The sequence below is a fragment of the Gopherus evgoodei genome, chromosome 2 (assembly GCF_007399415.2).
Source record: "Gopherus evgoodei ecotype Sinaloan lineage chromosome 2, rGopEvg1_v1.p, whole genome shotgun sequence".
In the NCBI taxonomy this organism is placed as follows: domain Eukaryota; kingdom Metazoa; phylum Chordata; order Testudines; family Testudinidae; genus Gopherus; species Gopherus evgoodei.
In genome coordinates, this window is record NC_044323.1 from 197490541 (window position 1) to 197514673 (window position 24133).

Consider the following 24133-nt stretch of genomic DNA (forward strand, 5'->3'; position numbering starts at 1 on the left):
ATACATTCTAACATTTTTAGAAGGTCTCTTTCTATAAGTCTATAATATATAACTAAACTATTGTAGTATGTAAAGTAAATAAGGTTTTTAAAATGTTTAATAAACTTAATGTACAATTAAATTAAAATACAGAGCTCCTGGACCGGTGGCCAGGACCCGGGCAGTGTGAGTGCCACTGAAAATCAGCTTGCGTGCTGCTTTTAGCACAAGTGCCATAGGTTGCCTACCCCTGTTCTAAACAAAGGGACTTGGCAAAAGCTAAAAGATATCCTAGGACCTGAGCAACACAAACTGAGGGGTTTGGGGGGTGGGGAAAGAGATAAGGCTGTTTGAGAACCAGCATTTGTAGGGGACAACCTGTTTCTCCCAGTCACAATGGTTGCAGTGGTGCCTGGGTTAAGCAGAACACATTTAAACTGGAAAAGAAAGGCTACGTTTAGGTAAGACAATGCATGTAGGCTTTTGATATTTTTGACCCTTCTTTCTGCTTGCAGTGTTCCTATGATTAAATAAATCATACTGCTTTGAATAAGCTATTTTCTGACCAGCTGGTCACAGCTTCTGGAGAAAAAAGAATGAGGAGTACTTATAGCTTAAGAAATTAGACTAAGAAATTTATTTGGGCATATTCTTTCGTGGGCTAAAATGAACACTGGCAATCATACTGTGGCCAGGCAGCATGAGAAGCTGAAATCTAAATGCTTTAGTGATTCAGATTCTTTTCCAAGGGGGTGAAAAAAACCCATGACTTCCAGAATTAAAACAGAATGGGATTGGGAGGCTTCCAATGTATCAAACATCTACCAGTCAAGAAAACTGATGTGCCTCAGCAGGTCTATACTCCTTCATTAGGGTTTGCAATGACAGGACATTTTACAATGAAGTGTTTAAAGAGAAGACTTAGGTCCTGAACCTAAAGAAACTTACTCAAGCACTTACGTTTAAGAATATGAGTAGCCCCATTTTCAGTTCAGTGGGGCTACTCACATGCGTGAAGCTAAGCACCTACATGATACTTTCCAGGATCAGAGCTTAAGTGTTTTCAAAAAACTGTCCATTGAATGCATGTGTATTAATATAAACAGCTAATGTAATGTTCACAACCAACTGTTGTGTGTCTACAGCAGGGGTTGGCAACCTTTCAGAAGTGGTGTGCCGAGTATTCATTTATTCACTCTAATGTAATGTTTCACGTGCCAGTAATGTTAATGTTTTTAGAAGGTCTCTTTAAGTCTATAATATATAACTAAACGGTTGTTGTATGTAAAATAAATAAGGTTTTAAAACGTTTAAGAAGCTTCACTTAAAATTAAATTAAAATGCAGAGCCCCCCGGACCGGTGGCCAGGACCCGAGCAGTGTGAGTGCCACTGGAAATTAGCTTGCATGCCGCCTGGTCTACAACAGTTGCTAAGGGAGGAGCTATTTGCTTACTGCTACTCTGGTTATCACATTAATCTGAATATTTAACTATATTCACTAGAGATGAAATCAAAAGGTGTGACAAAAAAGTTCTATTGTAGAAGGTTTTATTCCATTTTGCATAGTTGAAAACAGTTGTGGAAAAGGCTGAGGTGCATTAATGATCTGTCATGACCATTGAGCATGTGTCATTGGCACTGTGGAGCTTCAGGCGAGGCCAGGAACCAATTTTTTAACACTATTAAAACAAACACACACACACCCAAACACTTTGCTCCTGAAAAATTATCTATCTTTGGACAATAAACATAATACTAACAAAGAGTAAATCAATTGCTTTGTTTTTATCGCTTCCTAGATCCTTTCTGCCTCACCGTCAATGGGGAGCGTTGATGAGCTGCAGGCCCCTGCCTCGCTAACATTAGCTTGTTTTGTCCCTGAAACACCAGTTGACCGACTTATGGCTCAAGGTAAACCAGATTTCAATTTAATTTTTAAGTGTATCCATGGACATAAATATTTTTTTATTGCTTTTGGGGTGAGAGGAGATTAGCAATATTGCATAAGATTTTCTGTGGAATTGAAAGTAAGAAATCCTTTATCCTTGTGAGAAGCAAGAGAATTACACATGAACATTAAATACAACAGCTACTTCTTAAAGTTGTAGCTGATTTTAAAAAATATCTTTCTGGAAGTTGATTGGTTTGGCGACCTGACCCACATTTTATACAAATAAAAGGTTCTATGTACTAACAAATTGGTAATAACCAAAAGTTGCATGTGGTGGCTTTTTTGTAGCCTGTCTGAAATACATTCATGGTCTGTCAGTTTTTCTAATGGACAGATGTCTGCATTGCAAAAACAATCACCACGCTTGGCACTGATTGGTGGTCTTACTGGTGGTCTCAGCAGTGGGGCCATGTTATATGGGCACAGAGTCTGAGGTTTTCTGGCATAGCTCTGTAAGGAAGCCTTTAGAGATCTTTTTAGAGATACACATGTTTGATAGACTTTGGTTTTTATTGTTGCCAATCTGTTAGCTTTCCAGAACACTAGGCTCTCAGTAGAGAAATAAATGTCTCACATAAATATATTCTGTTATGAATTTCATTGTCCCATTCTTTCCCCATTTCTCCTAATCTGTCCTCAATCTAAAAAAAAAAAAAAAAAGTATTTCACTCCCCTGTAGAAGAGTGATTGTTTTTTAAAGTGATAGTTATGTTACAATGAAAAACTGTATTTTTAACATTTTCAGGCAAATTAGCAAGCATTATGAATATGCTTCTTTGGATTCCTCAGTCATAGAATCTGGGCATCATCTTAATTTATATAATTTGTGATGATATATTTTATTATCACAAATGATTAAATAAAAACAATAATTAAGGGAAACACTGCATAAAAATATTTCATTTATTATTTTAAATTTTTCCTGCTTTTCTTTTTTCTGATCATTCAGGTTTCTTGTGCCACAGTTTGCCAAGCAGCTTTCCATATTTGACTTCTTATAGTTTGAGGTGTAACCATATGAAATTTCATATGTTTTGTTCCAAGAAGCTCTTGTTTTACTGTTTAAAAATCTATAGGGGAGTTGGATACACTGGGTAGCAAATAAAATGTATATTTCTTTGTATTATGTAATTACTCTGTCTTATCTTTGGATGAGTGTTTTTGTTTTGGTCACTGTGTTCTAGGTCAGAGTGACACTACCACAACAGCAACTCCACATGATTCTCCCCAGCCTGATGTTCTGTCTAATCAGTGTGCTCTAGTCACACCTCCTCTCCTGTCAGCTGTGTGCAGCCTGCTGGGAAACCTGCTGGTGGTTGTTCCAAAGGACACTGGAATTGCTCTTCAACAAGCACACTTACTTACACATCTCAGTAGGTAAGAGCTCAATAAGTGCTGAGCTACAAACAGGTGCAGCAGTAGAGGAGAACTAGAATAGGATAAGCAATATCCATGTTTCTAACCAGAACTTTGTGACAGATATTGATTGGCTCTTGGGTACTCTGAAATGTTCACTAATGCTTTTTAAATGAAGCTAGCAGACGCATGTGTTCATTTTGTGCTTACGGAAAAGGTACCTGTTTCCAAACAGATGATTCACATTATTTTCAATGAGTCTTTCTGGTACAGGTTTTCATCAGTGCAGGCATCTCCATTTTCCCTCTGGTAATGATTAACCTTTGTTTAGATGGGTATTTATTTATTTATTGACCATTTTTGAATATGTGATCATCAGACACTGAGAGTTGTACATGATTATATTTCATTATGATTTTTTTTCATTGCACAAAGTGTATGTTTGTGTATATTGGAAAGTTGGGTTTGGAGGGGAAAGTGGAATTTAACAGCATGGGTCTTGTCCTTTTTCCCTCTCCTATATCTCCAAGCGATATATGGCAGCTGTGAGAGGGCTTAGGTTTGAGTCTTTCACTATTTTTGTTTCTTTTTTTAAAGAACTCAAAGTAATTAAATGCAGAAACTGTTAATACTAAACACCATTAAAAGTGATACTCAGGTTAAAGTTAATATATATTTTTAGAATAAATGTACTTACAGTATGTTACAGTTTGAAAAACTAAACCTTTTTTGTAAGTGGTTGGTCCACTTGTGACATATGAAGCACTGGAATTACGTTTGGTCACATGAAGGAAGTATTTGACAATGTTTTTAAACAATGAAGCTTCCTGCTAGTTGTATCGTAGAGTATGTCTACACTATGGGATTATTCCAATTTTTACAGAAACTGATTTTTGGAAACAGATTATATTAAGTCGAGTGCACGCGGTGTGCACATTAATTCGGTGGTGTGCATCCATGTACTGAGGCTAGCATCGCCTTTCGGAGCGTTGCACTGTGAGTAGCTATCCCATAGTTCCCACAGTCTCCCCCGCCCATTGGAATTCTGGGTTGAGATCCCAGTGCCTGATGGGGCCAAAAATTTGTCACGGGTGGTTTTGGGTAAATGTCATCAGTCAATCCTCTCTCCGTGAAAGCAACAGCAGACAATCATTTCATGCCCTTTTCCTTGGATTACCCGGGCAGACACCATAGCATGGCAACCATGGAGCCCGTTCAGCCTTTTTTCACTCTCTCATTATATGTCTACTGGATGTTGTTAATAGACGTGGTATTGCAGTGCTACACAGCAGCATCCCCTTGCCTTAGCACTTAGCAAAGATGGTTACCAGCCCTACTGTATCATCTGCTGCTTCAGGGGTGCTCCTGGCCGGCCTTGGTGAGGTTGGTTGGGGGCGCCTGGACAAAAATGGGAATGACTCCCCAGGTCATTCTCTTCTTTAAGTTTTGTTTAATGGAGAGTCAATCCTGCCTAGAATATCAGGCAAGCCTACTAAAAAAACAGAGAGGCAAACAGCCGCTCCGGGTCAGAGCCCCAGGCATCCCGCAGAAATGATGAGCTGCATGCCATTCTAGGGGGTGCCCCTGCAACAATGCCACCCATTGCTTCCCTCCTCTCCCACCCCTCCTAGGCTACTCTGACAGTTATCCCCCTCATTTGTGTGATGAAGTAATAAAGAATGCATGAATAAGAAAAAACACTGACTTTATTGCCTTTGCAAGCAGAGATCAAAGTGGGTAGGAGAGGGCAGCCTCCAGCTGCTGTGATATTCCAGGCATGAGTGAATCTCCATTAGACAAAGCTTAAAGAAGAGAATGACTTGGAGTCATTCCCATTTTTGCCCAGGCGCTCCCGGCCGACCCCACTGAGGCCAGCCTGGAGCACTTGCAGGATGACAATGATGGCTGTCAGTCCTACTGTACCGTCTGCTGTCCACAAGGCAAGGGAAGGGAAGGGGATGCTGCTGTGTAGCGCTGCAACACCGCGTCTGCCAGCAGCATCCAGTAGACATACGGTGACACTGAAAAAAGGAGAGAGAGGATTTTTTTTCCTTTGCTTTCACGGAGGGAGGGGTGCCAACGATATATACCCTGAACATCGCGCAACAATGTTTTTGACCCTTCAGGCTTTGGGAGCTCAGCCAAGAATTCAAATGGTTTTCGGAGAGTGCGGGAACTGTGAGATAGCTGTAGTCGTCAGTCATCCCTCGCTCCATGAGTGTCCATTTGATTCTTTGGCTTTCTGGTACACTGGTCTCAGCTCCTTAGTTTCATGCAGCACTGTGCTGAGTCCCTGTTGTGGCTTCTGTCCATCATAGCCTTAGGGATTTTTTCAAATGTTTTGGCATTTCGTTGATTGGAACAGAGTTCTAATAGAACAGATTCATCTCCCCATACAGAAATCAGATTCAGTAACTCCTGTACGGTCCATGCTGGAGCTCTTCTTTGATTCTGGGACTGCATGATCGCCTGTGCTGATCAGCTCTCCACACTGGGCAAACAGGAAATGAAATTCAAAAGTTCACAGGACTTTTCTTGTCTACCTGGCCAGTGCATCCGAATTCAGATTGCTGTCCAGAGCGGACACAATGGTGACCTGTGGGATAGCTTCCGGAGGCCAATACCGTCGAATTGCGGCTTCATTAACCCTAATTCGAAATGGCAATAGCGATTTGAGTGATACTCCCCTCGTTAGGGAGGAGTACAGATATCGATATTAAGAGCCCTTTATATCGAAATAAAGGGCTTCATTGTGTGAATGGGTGCAGGGTTAATTCGGTTTAACACTGCTAAATTCGAGATAAACTCGTAGTGTAGACCAGGCCTTAGTGCAGGACACTCTTTAGAATTTCAAAGACTTGTATTAGAGGCTTGTCTACACAATACATATTAGTGGCATTAAAGCATTAAAATCCTACTACTGTGGATGCAGTTAACCAATATTAAGGTGTTTATACCTGTATAGCTTATTCCTGTATGGGAAGGAGAATAAGTTATAATAGAATCAGGCACCTCCCTATTGATAGAACAACATCCACACTAGTGGTTGTACTGGTAAAACTATTTTGCTTTAAAAAAAATTACAAACACCTTTTATACCAGTATAAGTGCATCTGCACTAGGGTTTGAAATAATATAACTATTTGGGGATATTTGTAACATCCATGTAATGTATTTTACTCTAAGTTAATGATATGTACTGTTATCTTTAATAGCATATTTGTAAAGTTTCTTTTGTTTTGCATGTAAGTTGAAACATATTACTCTAACAAATTATTTATCCTATATTTTCCATTAGTCTTGTAAATGCTAGGTTGGTTGAAAGATGTATGTTGGAATTGAAAGCTCCTCTGTCTCATCCATGTCACACTGAACATACAAAAGTTCAGGTTAGTTTTATGTGATTATGAAATGCACTGTATGAATTTAAAAGCTTGAAGTTCATTAAACGTATACAACTATATCAGTTTGTTTAGACTGTATACCCAGTATCTTAGAACAGCTATCAAAGCTTTTCTAAACTGTCATGTCAATTATATTAAATCATAATTCAATCAAATTCTGTGTAAACTTGAGAGGAAAATATACTATGCACTATTCACAGTAGGCTATTCATTGTGTTTTAAAAAAGAGTTGTACATAAAACTGTCAAACTATAAAACAGTTTTAACAATCTATTCTAAACCATAAAGAAAAAAATATTTTCTTTAAAACTTGATTAAAAACCTCCCAAACACTACCCTAATTCTGTATGTTAATTTTTGACCTAGTGTGATATGTAGAGATAAACTAGAAACTCTCCAGGTCATAATTAAGGCTACAATTCTATCAGAGAGGTCACGGAAATCATGAAATCCGTGACTTCCATTGACCTCCATGATATTTTCTGCCACGAGGTTGGCGGACCTCTCCGTAGCTGACCTGCGCCACAGGCAGGGGGACTGCGGAGCTCCTATGTACCCCAGCAGCAGTGGGTGCTGAACCTGCTTATCCATTTAGTCAGGGATATGTTTAGTGAAAGTTAGGGATAGGTCACAGGCTTCTGTGAATTTTTGTTTGTTGCCTGTGACCTGTCCATGACTTTTACTCAATATCCGTGACAAAAACTTAATCTTGGTCATATTGTATTTTAATAGTGATGATACAGCCATTGCTATTGTGGTAGTAATGGAATCACAATAGTTATATTGAAACACCATAATAGTCATTATGCCAAAGACATTATATTTTAAGTGTCAATTAGCTTAAAGTACGTGGTGGTGTGTCCACTTTTCAATGACAAAAAAATGTTCTGAAATGTGTAAATGAAAGAGAGACTGTCAGCAAATTGCTAGGATACTGTTGTCCCACATGTTCTGTTGTAAAAATGTAGCCGTATGTCTTCAGAATGAACTCTTTAGTTATACAAAAGCACATGACAGGCTGGGCATTATGATGTTTTATACTGAATAGTTTCAACCAGTTACTAACTCGTATATCTGTTGTTTTAAGTAGCTGTTTAGTATGCAAATCCTTGCATCTGGCTGCACTCGTATTTCTCCATCTAGTTGTCCACAACAAACATGGCCACTTCAGTTGAGGCCCTAGATCTTGCAGACATTAAAGCAGATGTGTAACTTTACATATGAGGAGTTGAATTGTTAGTGGGACAACTTGCACGTGTATAGTTATACACATACTTAAGAGTTTCCAGGATTGGGGCCCTAGTGCTAAATGATTTTTCTTTCATAGAGTAAATAATATTATATAGGAAAAAACATGGGCAGAACTTGTCACAGAAAACTTGAGAAAGAAATTAAAAAAATTTAATTACCTAAGTTTTGCAGGCAGATGTACTGAGAAGTCATTACCCACTCCTCAAATATTTTGTGAGGCTCACCATTGATGTATGGGGTGAAAAATTGAAGCCAAGATCTTCCACAACATCTAAGTTATATCAAAAAGAACTTTCATAGTCTAACTGTATGAAGGGCTGCCATATTCTTTTATCAGTTTACTTAAACTACCAAAGAGACTGCAAAGAGAGCCTATTTTGAGAGAGACTGGAAACACGCAAAAAGATGTAATTCACTGACCCTCCTTTAGTTCCTTTGGGAAAAATCACTAACATTTTTTTAAATCTTCAGTTACAGTGGCCATTATGAGGATATATCCATATTCTCATCAGTGTCCCCATGCTGTTTTTTTTCTGTTTGCTTCACAACTATTCCGAGGAATATCGTTTAGTCCTTTAGGTTTCTCCACAACTTCCTCCTAAGAAATTTCCTTATCTATCAGTGATACCTTGGATTTCACACCAGAGTCTTCAGAACGGGAATTTTCCATCGTCTTGTATAATAAATATTTGTGGGGAAAAAAAAACTAACTTCAGTCCGCATCACCTTAATTGCCCATCTCTTTAACTGATATATATTTAGGCTTGACAGGATGAAATTTTAGTTGATAACTTTCAGTAATCGCTGAAATCAATGACAAAAAAATCAATGAGTATCTGTAGGTGTATCTGAGAGTCCATGCTGGGAGTCGTCTGCAGTTCTGCTGTCATGGAAGTAAGTGGGTCTGTGACAATGCAGCTATACAGGGCTCCTTGTGCTACCTCAGGTGACAAATTAGGGATGGGAGTGGGGGAAGAGTCTGCGGTCCTCATGGGGCAGAGCAGAGACCCCTGACTAAGGCTGTGAGAAGGAGTCCCCAGCTGTGGGAGAGGCCACCCCACTGCTGAAACTGCAGTCCTGCTGACACAGACCTGCTTTCTCATTCACTAGCTGGGCATGCTGGGGTTCTCTGCTCTGCCCCACCAGGACTACAGACTTTCCCACACCTTGTGCTAGCAGGGATCAGGTGTCACCAGCAGCTCCATTGTCACAAGAGTGAGGGGATAGGGCTGTGACAGCAGAGCTGCAGAGGATTCCTATGTCTGCTGGGCTGGTTATACCTGATCCCTACAGACTCAAGGTGCAATGGAGGCTACGGTTGTCCTGGCCTTGCAGAGCAGAGACATCCCCCCTCCCCGCACCGTGACTAGGACTTCAAGGAGGAAGACGAGCCCCTGGTGGCAAGGAAGACTACCCCACTGCTGAACAGTTGCTGCATGGGGTGGCTCCCACACTCCTGGCTGATGAATGTGTGGGTGAGGCCAGTGACACCCAATTCCTGCAGGCACACGGTGCAGGGAAGGTTGCAATCCAGGCCCAGCAGAGCAAAGACCCGCTTAACCCAGCTGTGGGGGGTTTTAGGAACTAGTCAGCAAGAGGGTGGCCTCATCTGCAGCCGGGGATGACGACAACTCCTTATAGCCCTGGCTGGGAGTCTCTGCAATACCCAGACAGGACCCTGAGCCTTCTCTGCACCTTATGCCAGCAGGGATCCAGTGTCAGCAGCTTCATGGCTGTGCAGGGAGCCCTCTGGAGCTCCCTAATCATGGCCCAGCTCGCCCACTCACCAGCCAGGAGTGTAGGAGCTGTAGCTGACAGAAACTGTTCAGCAGTGGAGTGACTTCTGCAGCCACAGGATAATCCTCCTTGTGGCTGGGAATTTCTGTTCTGCAGGTCCAAGATGACTGCAGCTTCCCCTGCACCTTAGTCCCTGGGGCCACAGAGAGCGCCCCCCGTTGTCAGTACTGCCCTAACCCTAAATACAACCCTATCCCACACAACTTTAAAAATAAAAATAGTTAAAAATAAAAAAATCTTAAATAAAAATGGACAAAAAGATCAAAATTTCAAAAAAGAATATCAAATTCTGCCAACTATATATATATTTTTTTTTCTCAAAAAGGTGCATTATGTGGTATTGCCTAAAGTCGGTCTTAACATACTGTAAAATCAGGTTTCAAGGATCCAGCTTTTGTGTCCTTTTTACTATTTTAACAGGTTTTATTCCTACTTCAGTACTTGTCTTCAGTGTCCAGGCTTCTACAGTCATGTTTATTGGTAGACACTCACCTTGTGATCCAGGATGAGCTAATGAAACCTCTTTTGGGAAATACCTTAATGATCCTCTCCGTTCGCTCTCTGGATGGCTTGGGTAATATGTAGATACTTCTCTTGTCAAGACAGACAGATGCACGTCTTATTCAGCAAAATCAGTACTATCTTTCCTGACATTGTATGTTAAACTGTAGAGTTACATGTTTCATTTGCTACATGCTAATATTTAGAAGTTTATATCTGCTAGCCATTTACTCACTAGTCTTCAAGCATAATTATGAAATAAAGGAAGAAACTGAGTTAAAATTGGTTTGGGGCTGAATTATTTGTGTATGGGATGGGGGTTGCATGTTTGTTTTTTTCCAGACTTTTTATTTTAAAGATAAGTTTCTGTGGTCAGGCTTAGATATCCAGTTTTCTGTTTATGGGTTAATAGCTTAAAGTTCCTATGTTCTGTTTGCAGATACTGAGTTAACATCTGCGGTTCACCAAACATGGACAGACTTGTTTAGCCTTCTGGCTATGCTGTTAAGGAAAAGTGGCCAAATCGCTCTTCCATCTGTGACAGCAGCTCTTGGAAAACATTGGACTGCAATAATTGGTAATGCCTATTCTTAGATGGATTTAGGCCTTGCAGCTAATAATGAGGATGACTTCTTATTAGATGCTATCAAATACTTATAAAGGACATATCCATAACAATAAACAAAATGTGCCTGCTTTTTACTGAGAAGATACCCTTGTTTGTTTTTATAACTTTTTTCTTATATAGTTCCGTAAAATCATTTCTCAGCTATTACACAGCTTTCCAATTTTTTTTTTTGTATAGACTTCAACAGTTTCTGGTTCTGAACTTTGGGATAAAGTAAATCAGCTTTGATTAGAGGCTGAACAGAGCCATAGCATACTGTTTTTTGTTTTGGGTTTTTTTTTTCTTACACTGATCATTTATGTAAAACGCACAAAAGCAAACAAAAACATACAAACCTGAAAAATATTTTTAAAGGTCACAAACTTTTCTTGCTACATGAGTCATCATGTAGTCAGTTGTTGTTGTATAATGGTTTAAACTATTACACAAATAATAAGTTAATTATTATAATTAAGACCCTGATTACTTTGCTTAATCTATCATGTGCCTACAATTAATCACCTAAGTAGTCCCATTGAAATCTATGCTTTTAGTTAGGCATGTGCTAAGTAACTTGTTGAGCCAGGGCCTAACTGCACTTCTGCCAACAGAGTGAGCTTCTAATGAAAAGCTTCTGATTGTTGCTGTCTTTAGTATAATGCAAGCTCTGGTTTAAAGTGAGGGGAAGGCTAAAAAATTGAAGCAAGTGACTCGTCTAGCAAGTGAAGGTTGACTAAACAGTTTCAGTGCTCATTTGTGGTTTTGTTCTTTTAATTGCAAATGTGACATGGAATACTTAGTCATTCACACTTTCCATAAATTTAGAATACAAAAATGTATTTTTAAACTTAGGTGCAAATACTTAGGGCTCATTGGATGTCTCTTGCAAGCACTAGTGTGCTGTTCCATGACCCAGGCACATACCTTGGATTAGTTTGTTCCAGTTCTGAAATGTTTAACATGTCTTGAAGCTGAAATTAAAAAAAAAAAATCTCTTATGTATTTGATCTTTTAGATACAATTTGTGACTGTGTGCATCTGTCTACCACATGTCCCAGTTTATATATGGCCAGTTTGCAGTTCCTCTCCATTCTCTTGGCTGAAGAGGGGAAAAGGCAGCTCCAAGATAAACAGAATATTTGCCCCAACCCAACAATTACTTTTCTTCTAGATGAAGCGGAAGGAGGTTTGGCATCTGGGGCCAAACTTAATGAATTAATAATTCAGGTATAAATTTATATATTCAATAAATTAATACAATGGTATTATGGTTTTGAGTATATGACTGAGATCATGTTTCTATTGTAATGCTGAATGTCTAATTAAAAGCTCGGCCAACCTATTTTGAGAACTAGTCTTAGTAAAGAAACCAGAGCACTTCAAACAAACTGGTTTATTAACTATATGTAAAAATCACTCTTCTCACCACTGTTATACAGCTTTTTAACACCACACAGCAACATTACATAATAGTTTAAGGTAGGAAGTGAATACAATATCTGATTTAAATGGCAGAGGAAGATTTTACATAATTAGAATATTATTATGCAAATTGAAATTGGCCAAAAGGATTCCTACTTTTCCAGATATGCCTTGGAATGTTTAAGGATTGAGACCTTGTTTTTCTTCCCATAAATGACAGCACCAGAGTGCTCTTTAACACCACACAATCATAGAAATTAGGGACTGATAAAACCCATTTGGCTATTTAGTCTGTCCTTTGCCAGTATCTGATTATTGCATACAGGACTTCTATTAATGCATTGTACTATCTAGTTTTAAATCTGCCAAGCATTGAACTTTTATCTCTTCCATTGGGAGACTGTTTCTCAACATAATAGATCTCACTGACAGGATAATTTTCTTGATATTAGCCAAAATGTATTCTCTTTCCTAATTTAATCTTATTATTCCTATTTATACTTCCTTGTACTACCCTAAATAATTCCTTTCCCTCCTTGATATTTACACCTTTGGTTGCAGACCATTAACATGTCTTACGTTACTTGTCACTTAGACAAGATATATTAGTTGCTATATATTTAACTTCTCTTTCCTCATAAGTCCTTCAGCTCCCTATCATTTTCATTGGCCTACTCTTAACTACCTGCACTTTATCATGGTTGTCACAAACAGATAAGAAGAGTTAATAGAACAGAAGTGCTTCATATCTCTTTGACTGGAAAGGGTTAACAAGAACAGTGAACCTGGCGGTCACCTGACCAGAGGACCAATCAGAGGACAGGATACTTTCAAATCTTGAGGGAGGGAAGTTTTTGTGTGTGCTGTTAGATTTTGGTGGTTGTTCACTCTGGGGACTCAGGGGGAGCAGATGTGCAACCAGGTTTCTCTCCAATCTCTACAATACAGGCTCTTATAAATTCAGATTAGTGAGTACTAGGTAGATAAAGCGAGTTAGGCTTATGTTTGTTTTCTTTATTTGCAAATGTGTATTTGGTTGGAAGAAGTTCAAATGTGCATTTGGCTGAAAGGAGTTTAATTGTGTATTTGGCTGAAAGGAGTTCAAATTTGTATTTTTGCTGAAAGGATTTTAATTTGTACTTGTATACTTAGGTTGGGAGGGTGTTCTCAGTGTCTATAGCTGAAAGACCCTGTACCTATTCCATTTTTTAGAAATTTACAAAGATAATTTTTACTGTTTTTTCTTTCTTTAATTAAAAGCTTTTCTTGTTTAAGAACCTAATTGTTTTTTGATTCTGGTGAGACCCCAGGGAACTGGGTCTGGATTCACCAGGGAAATGGTGGGGAAAAAGGAGGGAAGAGGGGGAGAGAGGCTGATTTCTCTCTGTGCTAGGATTACTTTCTCTCAGGAAGAGTCTGGGAGGGGGAAAGAGAAGGAGGGAGGAAGGTGAATTGTCCTCTCTGTTTTGTGATTCAAGGAGTTTGAATCACACAGTGATCTTCCAGGGTAACCCAGGGAGGGGAAGCCTGGGAGACGCAACGGTGGGGGAAAGGGTTTACTTTCCTTGTGTTGAGATCCAGAGGGTCTGGGTCTTGGGGGTCCCCGGGCAAGGTTTTGTGGGGACCAGAGTGTACCAGGCACTGGAATTCCTGGTTGGTGGCAGCGCTACAGGTTCTAAGCTGGGATTGAGCTTAGAGGAATTCATGCTGGTACCCCATCTTTTGGATGCTAAGGTTCAGAGTGGGGATTATACCATGACAATGGTATATTTGGTAATAATAGTAAGATTTCATGTGAAACTATAACAAATGATTTATTAAAACTGAAATATCCACATCGGTCTGTTTTTCACTAGATTTAGTCAATAGAAGCTGTCAAGTTTGTCTGAATTTGTTCTTTATAATCAGATATGGCTAATTGCTCTTATTGTTCTGATACCTAGATGCCCAGTGATATTTCTCTTAATATTCCATTATTTTGCCACAATTGCTGGAACAATAGTTCTTTTTCAAGTATGTGTCGGGTGGATCTTACTGTAGATGTGCTTTATTTACACACGTGAGACTTGAAAAACGTTGAGGAGCAGTGACTGTTGAGGCCTCTCATGCCCTGTGATACCTTAAGCTCTTGTGCATGGACATGAAGGGAGGTGTGAACGTCTTATGGCAATACTGGGTCAGACCAGTGGTCCATCTAGCCCAATATCCTATCTTCCGACAGCAGCCAGTGCCAGATGGCTCAGAGGGAATGAACAGAACAGGGCAATTATCAAGTGATGCCTCCCCTGTCATCCACTCTCAGCTTCTGGCAATCGGAGGTGTTGGGACACCCACAGCATGAGGTTGCATCCCTGAATATCTCGTTAATAGCCATTGATGGACCTGTCCTCCATGAGCTTATCTTTTGCTTCTTTGAAAATAGTTATACTTCTGGCCTTCATTAAATCCCCTAGCAACAATTCCATGGGTTGACTTTTCATTGTGTGAAGAAGGAAGAAAAAAGGAAGTTTTGTTTTAAACCTACTGCCTATTAATTTCATTGGGAGACCCTGGGTCTTGTGTTATGTGAAGACATGCCTAACACTACCTTATTCACTTTCTCCACACCATTCATGGTTTTTATAGACGCCTGTCGTATTCCCCACTTTAGCTGTGTTTCTTCCAAGATGAAAAGTCCCAGTCTTTTTAATCTGTCACCATGCAGAAGTTGTTCCATACCCTTAATCATTTTTATTTCCCTTCTCTGTACCTGTTCCTATTCTAATATATCTTTTTAGAGGTGAGGTGACCAGAACAGCATGCTGTCTTAAAGGTGAAGGTGTACCATGGATTATGGCATTATGATATTTTCTGTCTTTATTATCTATCCCTTTCCTAATGGTTCCTAATATTCTATTAGCTTTTTTTGACTACTGCTGAAAATTGCTGTCTAATAGGAAACTGAACCTGCACTGTGGGTTTAGGCTCTTCAAGGCTTGATTTATCCCAACTGGTACCACTTTCCCTGGGGTTTCCACTTAGGGAAGGAACCTTTACATTGCTTTCAGAGCTTGCTAAAAGCTTAATGTTGGAGATTGCTTGCATAATGACTCACCAGAGCTCCCAGCTGTTCTGGCTTTATCCCTCCCTTCCTAGGACCAATCACATTTTGAGTTGGCTAATTACATACTCCTTTGTGAGTGTTGAGAGGTAGTATGTGCTGCCACAATTCTACACTCTTCCAAACCCTTCTGTTCTTTATTATACCCACCTAACCTAGCATTCCTAAAGATAAATCAAGCCCAAAGTCAGTTTTCTGCTGTTGAGAGATTTCCCAGCTGGAAGGCTTAGTGAGAGATTTTCAGTGGCCCAAAGGGGAGTTAGACAACTAACTTGTATGGACTTTCAATGGGAGTTGAGTGCCTAAATTATTTTTGTACCTTTAAAAATTTTCCTCTTATTTCCAACCACCCAATACATATAATTCTTTGCATCCCAAACTAAGCCGTTCTTATTTAGCTTCCATTTCCCCTGACTTCTCTTGTTAGTATCTGAGATGCCTTCCAGTTCTACGCACTACTCATTTCTCCTAAGGTGATTTCCTTGAGCTGCCATACTTCAGTCAAAAGGTGACCTACATATAAGAACTACAGCATCATATTTTTTCAAGTTATGTTAAATCTGTTAGTGGTTGATGAACTGTTCATAAACAGTACTTCATTCTAGATTTTCATTTGTTGCGGTCTTAGCAGAAGAGATTCCCCCTCCCATCTAATCCGCTTCACCTACATCAATATCCTTGCAGATCCCCTGTTCTTAGAGTATTTTACTCTTCTCTTTTCTTGTAGAACTGTTTTCATTAGATATGACCTATTGCCATCTAAATCTTTATTTTAAACTTTGTGTTAGTAATATATACAGAGCCACTTTATGTCTTTGTGGTTTAATCTCTTCTCAGTTGCCCATATAGAGTATGTCTACACAGCAAATTAAAACCCGCGGTTGGCCCATACCAGCCGACTCAGGTTTCTGGGGCTAGCTGTGGGTCTGTTTCACTGCTCTATAGACTAGGACCCTGAGGGCTTCAACTCGAGCCCAGAAGTTTACACAACAATTAAACAGCTCCGTGAACCTGAGTTGGCCAGCTGCAGATTTTTCTTTGCTGTGCAGACATACCCATAATCAAAATGTTTGTTTTACTGTCCAAAAAACATTGCTCTTTTTTATTCCTATTTTGACTTTTTTTTTTCAGGCCTGACTTACTGCCTTAAACTCTGCACTAAATAACCCTAAAGCAAGCATCAATTTATTGCACATTTAGGGCTTGAAAAACATACTGGACAATGATGTATCTGGAGGGCTAAAGCTAATAGCCTGAGAATGATATGTAAGATAGAGGCGGGTGGGGTACAATCTGTGAAGTCTAGGCACAATGCACTCAGGAGAATTTCTCTTGTAGGTGGTAGGATTTTACTAGGGTTCTATCTTCGTTGATAATTTAAGTTCCCTCTAGTGCATTCCAGCGGCTGGAAGGGAGGAGACCTTTCCCTACAACCCAGAACCTCCTTGCTGCTGTTGTGTGAGCGTCCACTCTAGCCTTTCCACAGCCTTATGGGTTCCCTTTCTTTTTAGGGCTCTTCTCAAGTATACATCCAGGGTTCTGTTCGTAGCTTTACCAAATAGCAGCAGAGTGACTTTTACAATTCTGTAGAAATTGGTGTCTTATCTGCTACTCCCCACTTACTCCCTAGGGCAGGGGTCTCCAACGCAGTGCCTGCGGGTGCCAAGGGGACCGCCAGGGCGTCTTAAGTGTGCCCACATACTGGCTGGCGGACGAGCATCCGCCGAAATGCCGCCAAAATCCGGTGGCATTTTGACAGTGAATCCTCTAGATGACGCTGTTTGCTGCCAACAAACAGCGTCACCTAGAGGCATCGCCGCTTCTGGATGATGCCGCTTGCCGGCAGCATTTCAGCAGATGCTCGTCGGCCGCCACGGTCCTCCGTGGCTCGTCGTCTGGCACCCGCCAGACTAAAAAGGTTGGGGACCACTGCCCTAGGGGAAGTTACAAATTGGTGAGTGGATTTTTGCAGCTCTCTTGATATAGCAAGATCAGTACACATAGTATTTAGAAACTCAGGACTTTACACTAAACCTAGGGATTAACTTAGTCACTTTCCCAATATCTAGCTAATCTTCCTGTACACTTTTCCCCAGCAAAAGGTAGCACCCATATAGACACATTTATCACAGATTGACAGTTATGAAGGAGAAAAATTAATTGTTCTAACTTCAATACGTTTCTCTCCAATTAAAGTAGATAGACACCATGGTTTAGTATTCGTAAAACAAAAATTTGCATAATATCTGGCTTGTGGGAAATTCTGAAATGTTGAAACTTCCTGCAAAATGAAAATTTTGATTTTTGACCAGCTCTAATTTTGAATCACTGAGAATTAAAAATGGTACATCACTTTTACAGGCATAAACATGATCATGAACATTTTTCTCCAGTATATGTTTTACTTTTCCAATGTAGTGATAAAGTCTTTACTTATTTGCAGAGCTATGAAGGAAAATCCTCTAAAGATGTGCTGAAACGAGTTGCTACAGGTGCTTTACTGTCCCTGTTGGCTGTCAGTAAAAGTGCCCAGAAATGTGCTTTGGAAGGTAAGCCTGAAGAGAGACATGCTACAATATACTTAAAATACTCTGTAAATCAAATGCTTGCCAATAATATTTTTTCATGGTCTTCAGTCTAAAAATAAAGCTGTTATTTTTAATATTGCTTTTAAGAAGCTGCTCTGTAAATAAAATGTTTGATTACTGAAGTTTACAATTATATATAAATGTCAGTACCCAGTGCAATCTAACTTTTTTTGAATTAATTGTATCTTTATTATTAATAATAATATTTCAGGTTAGATTAACAGGTTACAACCTATAGCATTTCATTTAAGTGGATCTAACTCTTAGTACTAGACAGTAGTGATCATCTGATGACTATCATCTTTGGCCGGCTTGTCCTCATCTGTGCCTCCACAAATGCAAGTCGAATCCACACCATGCTATTTTGTTCTGAGCACATTCTTTACATTTCTGGCCAAAGTTTTGTCATGAGATTGGCCCAGCAGTCATTTATGGTCTCTGGGGATCCAGTCATTGATGCGGTTTGTCCACCTATCGTGTTGCCTGCGGAAACAAGCAATATCCACCCATCTTTGCTTTGCGTCATATATCGCCTGCACTGCATCGATCACCTCTGTATGCCTTCTGATCTCTTCATTCAGTGTATGATCATGGAGCAATATCTTACACATTCACCTTTCCATTGGTCTCTGGGTGACAGAATTTTTCTTCCTCCGCTTGTGTGGAGAAAGTAAATAAGGAAGTGTTAATTACTCCTCACAACACAAGATCTAGGGGATCACCAAATAAAATTAATAGGCAGCAGGTTGAATATTTCTTCGCCTAACGCACAGTCAACCTGTGGAACTCTTTGCCAGAGGATGTTTTGAAGGCCAAGATTATAACAGTTCAAAAAAGTACTAGATGTTCTTCTTGGAGGATAAGTCCATCAATGGCTATTAGCCAGGATGGTATCCCTAGCCCCTGTTTGCCAGAAGCTGGGAGTGGGTGACAGGGAATGGATCACTTGATGATTAACTGTTCTGTTCATTCCCTCTGAAGCACCTGCATTGGCCACTGTCGAAAGATAGGCTACTGGGCTAAATGGAGCTTTGGTCTGATCCAGTATGGCCATTCTTATGTTCTTATGCCATGTGATAAAACAAGGGGTTTATTTTTACCTTGTCTCTTTTAAGTAAGTATAATGTTTTAGAAATTTGTATTCCATTAAAAGTGTATGTTGGGGGAATCCTTCAAGGGTTTAAAGTTGTCGAAGTAATTAGAATAACCCTCATATGAACAGCATAAACTATAGCATCTTCATTCTTAAAACCCCTAAAATGTTAAAAATCTCTAACTGACAAGGGAATTTACATCAATATTAATCTACCATTGCAGTTTGTACATATGGTTAGTAAGAGTATAGATAAGTGAGAAGGCAGCTTATTTCAATAACAACCTTAACTCTGACCACAAGCTTATGAAATTGCTTTCCCCTTCCAGACTTACGGAATTTTGCAGAGATTGTCTCACCTAAGCTTCCCCTGCTGCTTCTGTCTCAGTAGTGATGTTATATTGCCAGTTTCTCATACTGCCGTACAAAGTGTGCAAGAGTCTCTATAAACCTTAGAATGTTGCAACAGCCCTTTTAGGGGTAGATCAGTCGTCCACAGTTGTTCACCTCAAGAGATATACAATACTGGGGTTTGCCTGCTCGATACCTTAGGACAGTGGTGGGCAGCCAGCGGGCCGTATGCAGCCTTTTAGGGTAATCCGCTGGTGGGCCGCAAGACAGTGTTTATATTGACCATCCACAGCCATGGCCGCCCGCAGCTCCCAGTGACCGTGGTTTGCCGTTCCTGGCCAATGTGAGCTGCAGGAAGCAGCGCAGGCCACAAGGGTGTGCTAGCCACCGCTCCCCGCAGCTCTCATTGGCCAGGAAGAGTTAATGCACTCAGAAGGTTTATCACTGACAAATGAATTAGAGTCTCTGCTGTTTATGGGTAACAAGACCCACTCGATCAACCAGACTCTCATATGTCTCCGGTACCTTCAAATTCCTATTCATCACCTGTTTTGGTTGGAGCTCCTGCACTGGTAAGTGTTGAGGAAGATGATGAAGACTTCCCTTCACTCTCGTCTGTCTCAGTGCAGAGCTCTCTTACCTATTTATACAAGAACCTACTCTTTGACACCCACCGTGAGAGAGAGAGAGGAATTTTGAGGAAGACGTCACTGATGGTGCGAAAAACCTTGGATGTCACCACCTCTTCTTTATGGCCCCCTACAGTAGCCATGCTTGGGGTCCCTGGACAGCATACCAACAACAGTTTTCCAAGGCATTGAGTCTCATCCACTGGGACAGGAGAGGCACACAGTCCCCTCCACCCTAACCCGTTCCTCAGGAATAGACACTAGAGATACAGGAATCCTGTGCAGATAAGGAGACTGCCCCTCAAACTACCATTTCCTCATAGTCTCCAGATGAAGCAGTTACGCTTCCACCATCCTCTGTGGCTGATGATTTCTGGCAATTTCAGGACTTATAAAATGGATGATGGATGCTCTACCGATACCACTCGAAGAGGTGAAGGAATCACAACACAAGTTGTGGGATGCTCTGCAGTCAGCAGCACTAACCAGAGTTGCGCTATCTCAATGAGGTCCTTTTGGACCCAGAAAAGATGGTTTGGCGGACCCTAGCAACAGTACCGCAAACTTGCAGATGGGCAGATAAAAAATATTATGTCCTCTCCATGGACTCTGAATTTTTATTCTATCACCCACCATCACCACCTAATTCTCTGGGGGTGGATGCAGTTAGTGAATGAGAAAACAACACCACATTAAGTCAATTCAGTATGACAAAGGCCAGAAGTGTCTGGACCGTTTTGGAAAAAGTTCTACTCATCTGCAATCCTGCAGTTTTTCAGATAGTGAATTACCAGGCAATTATGGCAAAATATAATTACACAAACCACACAAAAATTACTTTTATGGAGCACCTTCCATTGGATCAAAGAGAACAATTTCAGGCCATCATTGTTGAAGGACAGTTACTGGGCAGGATGTCCCTTCATGTGTCTCTAGATGCAATAGACTTTGCAGTCTGTTCCATATCTATGGCAGTAGTTGTGCACAGGGCATCCTGGCTTCAGCTGTCCAGCTTTCCCAGAGAGGATCAACCTTTTGATGATTTAAAGTTGTTTTCAGAAACAATAGATGAATGCTTTGAAAGACACCAAGGTCACTTCATGATATCTAGAAATTTACACTCCTACAAACAAAAGAAATTGTAATAGGTCACCCAGAGAACTTGTCCAATCCAATTCTCTGGGTTCCACTGACCTCCTCCCATACCCGAGTAAGATCAAATAGATGCCCGAGGGGGGAAAAAACTCTCATCCACCGCTGCCGGCATCAAAACATCAGTTTTGACTTAACCTGTCCATGAAAATGGCCTTTTTGGTAGCCATCATATCAGTCTGAAGAGTTGGAGAAATTGGGGCCTTTATGGCAGATCCCTTTCATAGTATTCTTGAAAGACAAGGTTTCTTTCCATCCGTAAATTCCTTATTCTTTACATTCCTATCTAAGGCATCATCCTAGTTTCATCTTAATCCATTCATTCACCGCTTCCCCTCTTCCCCCCCCCCCGAAACCCTACAATTCTCAACTTGAGACTTCCTTTCATACTTTAGGTGTCACATGAGTTTAGGCCTTGTATATGGATAGGACCATACTATTTTGGAAGTCTCCTAGACTTTGTTTCCATTTCAAGCAGATTTAAAGGATCCACTGTCTCCACTCAGAGGTTATCAAGGTGAATCTTTTGGTGTATTTTTGCATGTTACAAAGCTACCAGCATTCAGCCTCCTTTTTGGGTTGTTAGCACACTCTACAAGGTCATAATCAACATCTGTGGCATTACTTAAAGACATTGTAGTATATGAGATCTGCAGAGCCACTAGCTGATCTTCGGTACATACCTTCTCCTACCTTGGACCATGCCTCTAGATCTAATATAGTGGTTGGCAATGTGGTTCGTTCTTGAGTTCCTGCAATCTATTCCAAAGCTCCCTTCTCCCTGCGGGTGTGATGCTCAGGAGTTACCTGAAGTGGAGTGCACTCATGGGGCACTGCTCAAGGAAGAAGAAAAGATTACTCACCCATGCAGTAGCTGTGGTTCTCTGAGATGTGTGTCCTTATGGGTGCTCCATTACCTGCCCTCCTTCCTTCTCTGCTTCAGTATTTCCTTTGTGAGGCTTTGCAGTAGAGAAGGAACGGAGAGTGGTTCATCCATGCAGACCTATTCGGCCTCTGAGCAGGACATGAGGTTGAGCAGTGTGCACGTGTAGGTCAGACAGACACCGCTAACGAAAATCTCTGAAGGCATATGGGACATCTGTGCACCTGAAGTGGAACACCCAGAGGGGGACACATCTCAAAGAACCAACTACTGCGCATGTAAGTAACCTTTTCATCAGAGAATAGAGGCTTGTGTGTAGGTTTTTAATAATGTGATTTATTAGTAGAATATTATACGTTCTATATTTATTTTTAATCCTTACAACTGTTCTGTGTGATGTAATTATAGAATCTACTGCCTTAATGAATGTTAGAATACAGTTTGAATCACTACACTTGATACAGACACACGAATATTTCATTTGCCTAAATTTCAAAAAAGAATATTTTTAAATCTGTTTATCTTGTTTCTTTGAAACTATATATATCACTGAGCATTAAACTTGAAATTTAGAAAACACAAAGGCTCTATTTCTCAGTCTAAAGATATTGTCTGTATAAGATTCTCATTCCTGGTTCTTGGTTCCTTAGCATGAGATTGGTAGAATTCTGCTGGCTCTGAAGTATGTAGATGCATGAAGACAGTGAATTGGATAGAGCATTAAGCCTTACTAGAAATCATCCACAGCCCTTGCCAAGTATAAGTATTGCCCTCTGAATGTTGCTTCTTGACTATAGTTAGCAAAAGAACTCCCTACAAGCTACTGCTCAGATCACAGTGACTTGACGCTCATTAAGTATACTTCCTCCATCCCAGCTCTACCTGCTGGTCGGGTCCAGTACACCATTATACATTTCTGAAACTTGGGCACATCAGTGTACTTTTGTGGTGTTCCAACACATCTGTCTTAATGCTTTGACACCTATTTTCCTCAGCACTTAGAGGACTAAAAACATTCAAACACAGCTGGTGTCTAACACCTGTTTTTTTGTTTTGTTTTTTGTTTTCTCTTTACCAGTGTCTCAGCATTTGTGGTGTTCTCTGTGAAGATGCTGTGTCTTTGTATATGTGGACAGTTGTAGCACGTTGGGCACTCCAAGCATACAAATAATAATAATTATTATTATTATTAATATGCTGTCGTAAACTAGTTAAACTGTTACCTTTTTTCATCTCAGAAGGGCTGTATTTTGTAGGTGGATCCCTTTGTATAGTCTGCTTATTATTCTAAACTTGTGAAGCACTTTGGGGTCTTCTGGGATGAAGAACACTAGCTATAGTGTATATATAAGATATTACATCCCCCAGCTGTTGCTGTTAGGTCATGTAACTTCCACTATGTGAAATTGCCTCACAGATCCCCACTTGCCTGACAAATCCCAGAGCTATTAAAAACCAATTTGCCTAGAAGGGGACACTATGCCTTGATGCATGCACACAGAAACAGAGAGAGTTTTAAAAGTGTACAACCCTAACTCCATTTGTTCCTGGCTTTTTTTTTCAACTAGATTGATGGATCTCTAATCCTTTGTTCATAACTTCTTAATGTGAACTGGGTTTAGATATTGAAGATATCCTAACCACTTAATTATTTTGAGTAACCAGTTGGATTATTTGTTTTTACTCTTGCCTCATTTCCATCATATAGAGAGCCTTAATTGTGCTTTCCACATAAAGTTTAAGAGTTGATTAGGAAACAAAATTTCTTATACTTCAAATTACAGGTGAAGGGGTTTTGATACCTTTGAATATAAATAGGCTTCTGAATTGTATGGATTTTGTCTTTCAGCTAACCTTATAGACAGCTGCATGGAACAGATGAAGCACATTCATGCACAGCTGAACTTAGAATCCCTAAGGCCTGGAAAAACAGCACAGAAAAAAAAGGTAATTGTAAAATCTACAAGGCGGACGCAAAAAATTGTATCTGCTGTAGAAGATTTTTTTTTTTTCAGATATTTGATATTCTTTCTTGGAAGTGAGAGTGCATTTGGTTAGAGTATTGCCC

General features: G+C 40.2%; 1 protein-coding gene across 1 annotated transcript in view; it reads left to right on the top strand.

Moving 5' to 3' along the window:
- RTTN (rotatin) overlaps window positions 1-24133 on the top strand; it is a 178085-nt gene that overhangs the window by 121403 nt on the left and 32549 nt on the right. The window contains 8 exon segments of the mRNA XM_030552664.1: window positions 1780-1891; window positions 3116-3308; window positions 6586-6676; window positions 10160-10313; window positions 10680-10817; window positions 11863-12074; window positions 17813-17918; window positions 23915-24012. Of these exon segments, the coding sequence (XP_030408524.1) occupies window positions 1780-1891; window positions 3116-3308; window positions 6586-6676; window positions 10160-10313; window positions 10680-10817; window positions 11863-12074; window positions 17813-17918; window positions 23915-24012 (1104 nt within the window).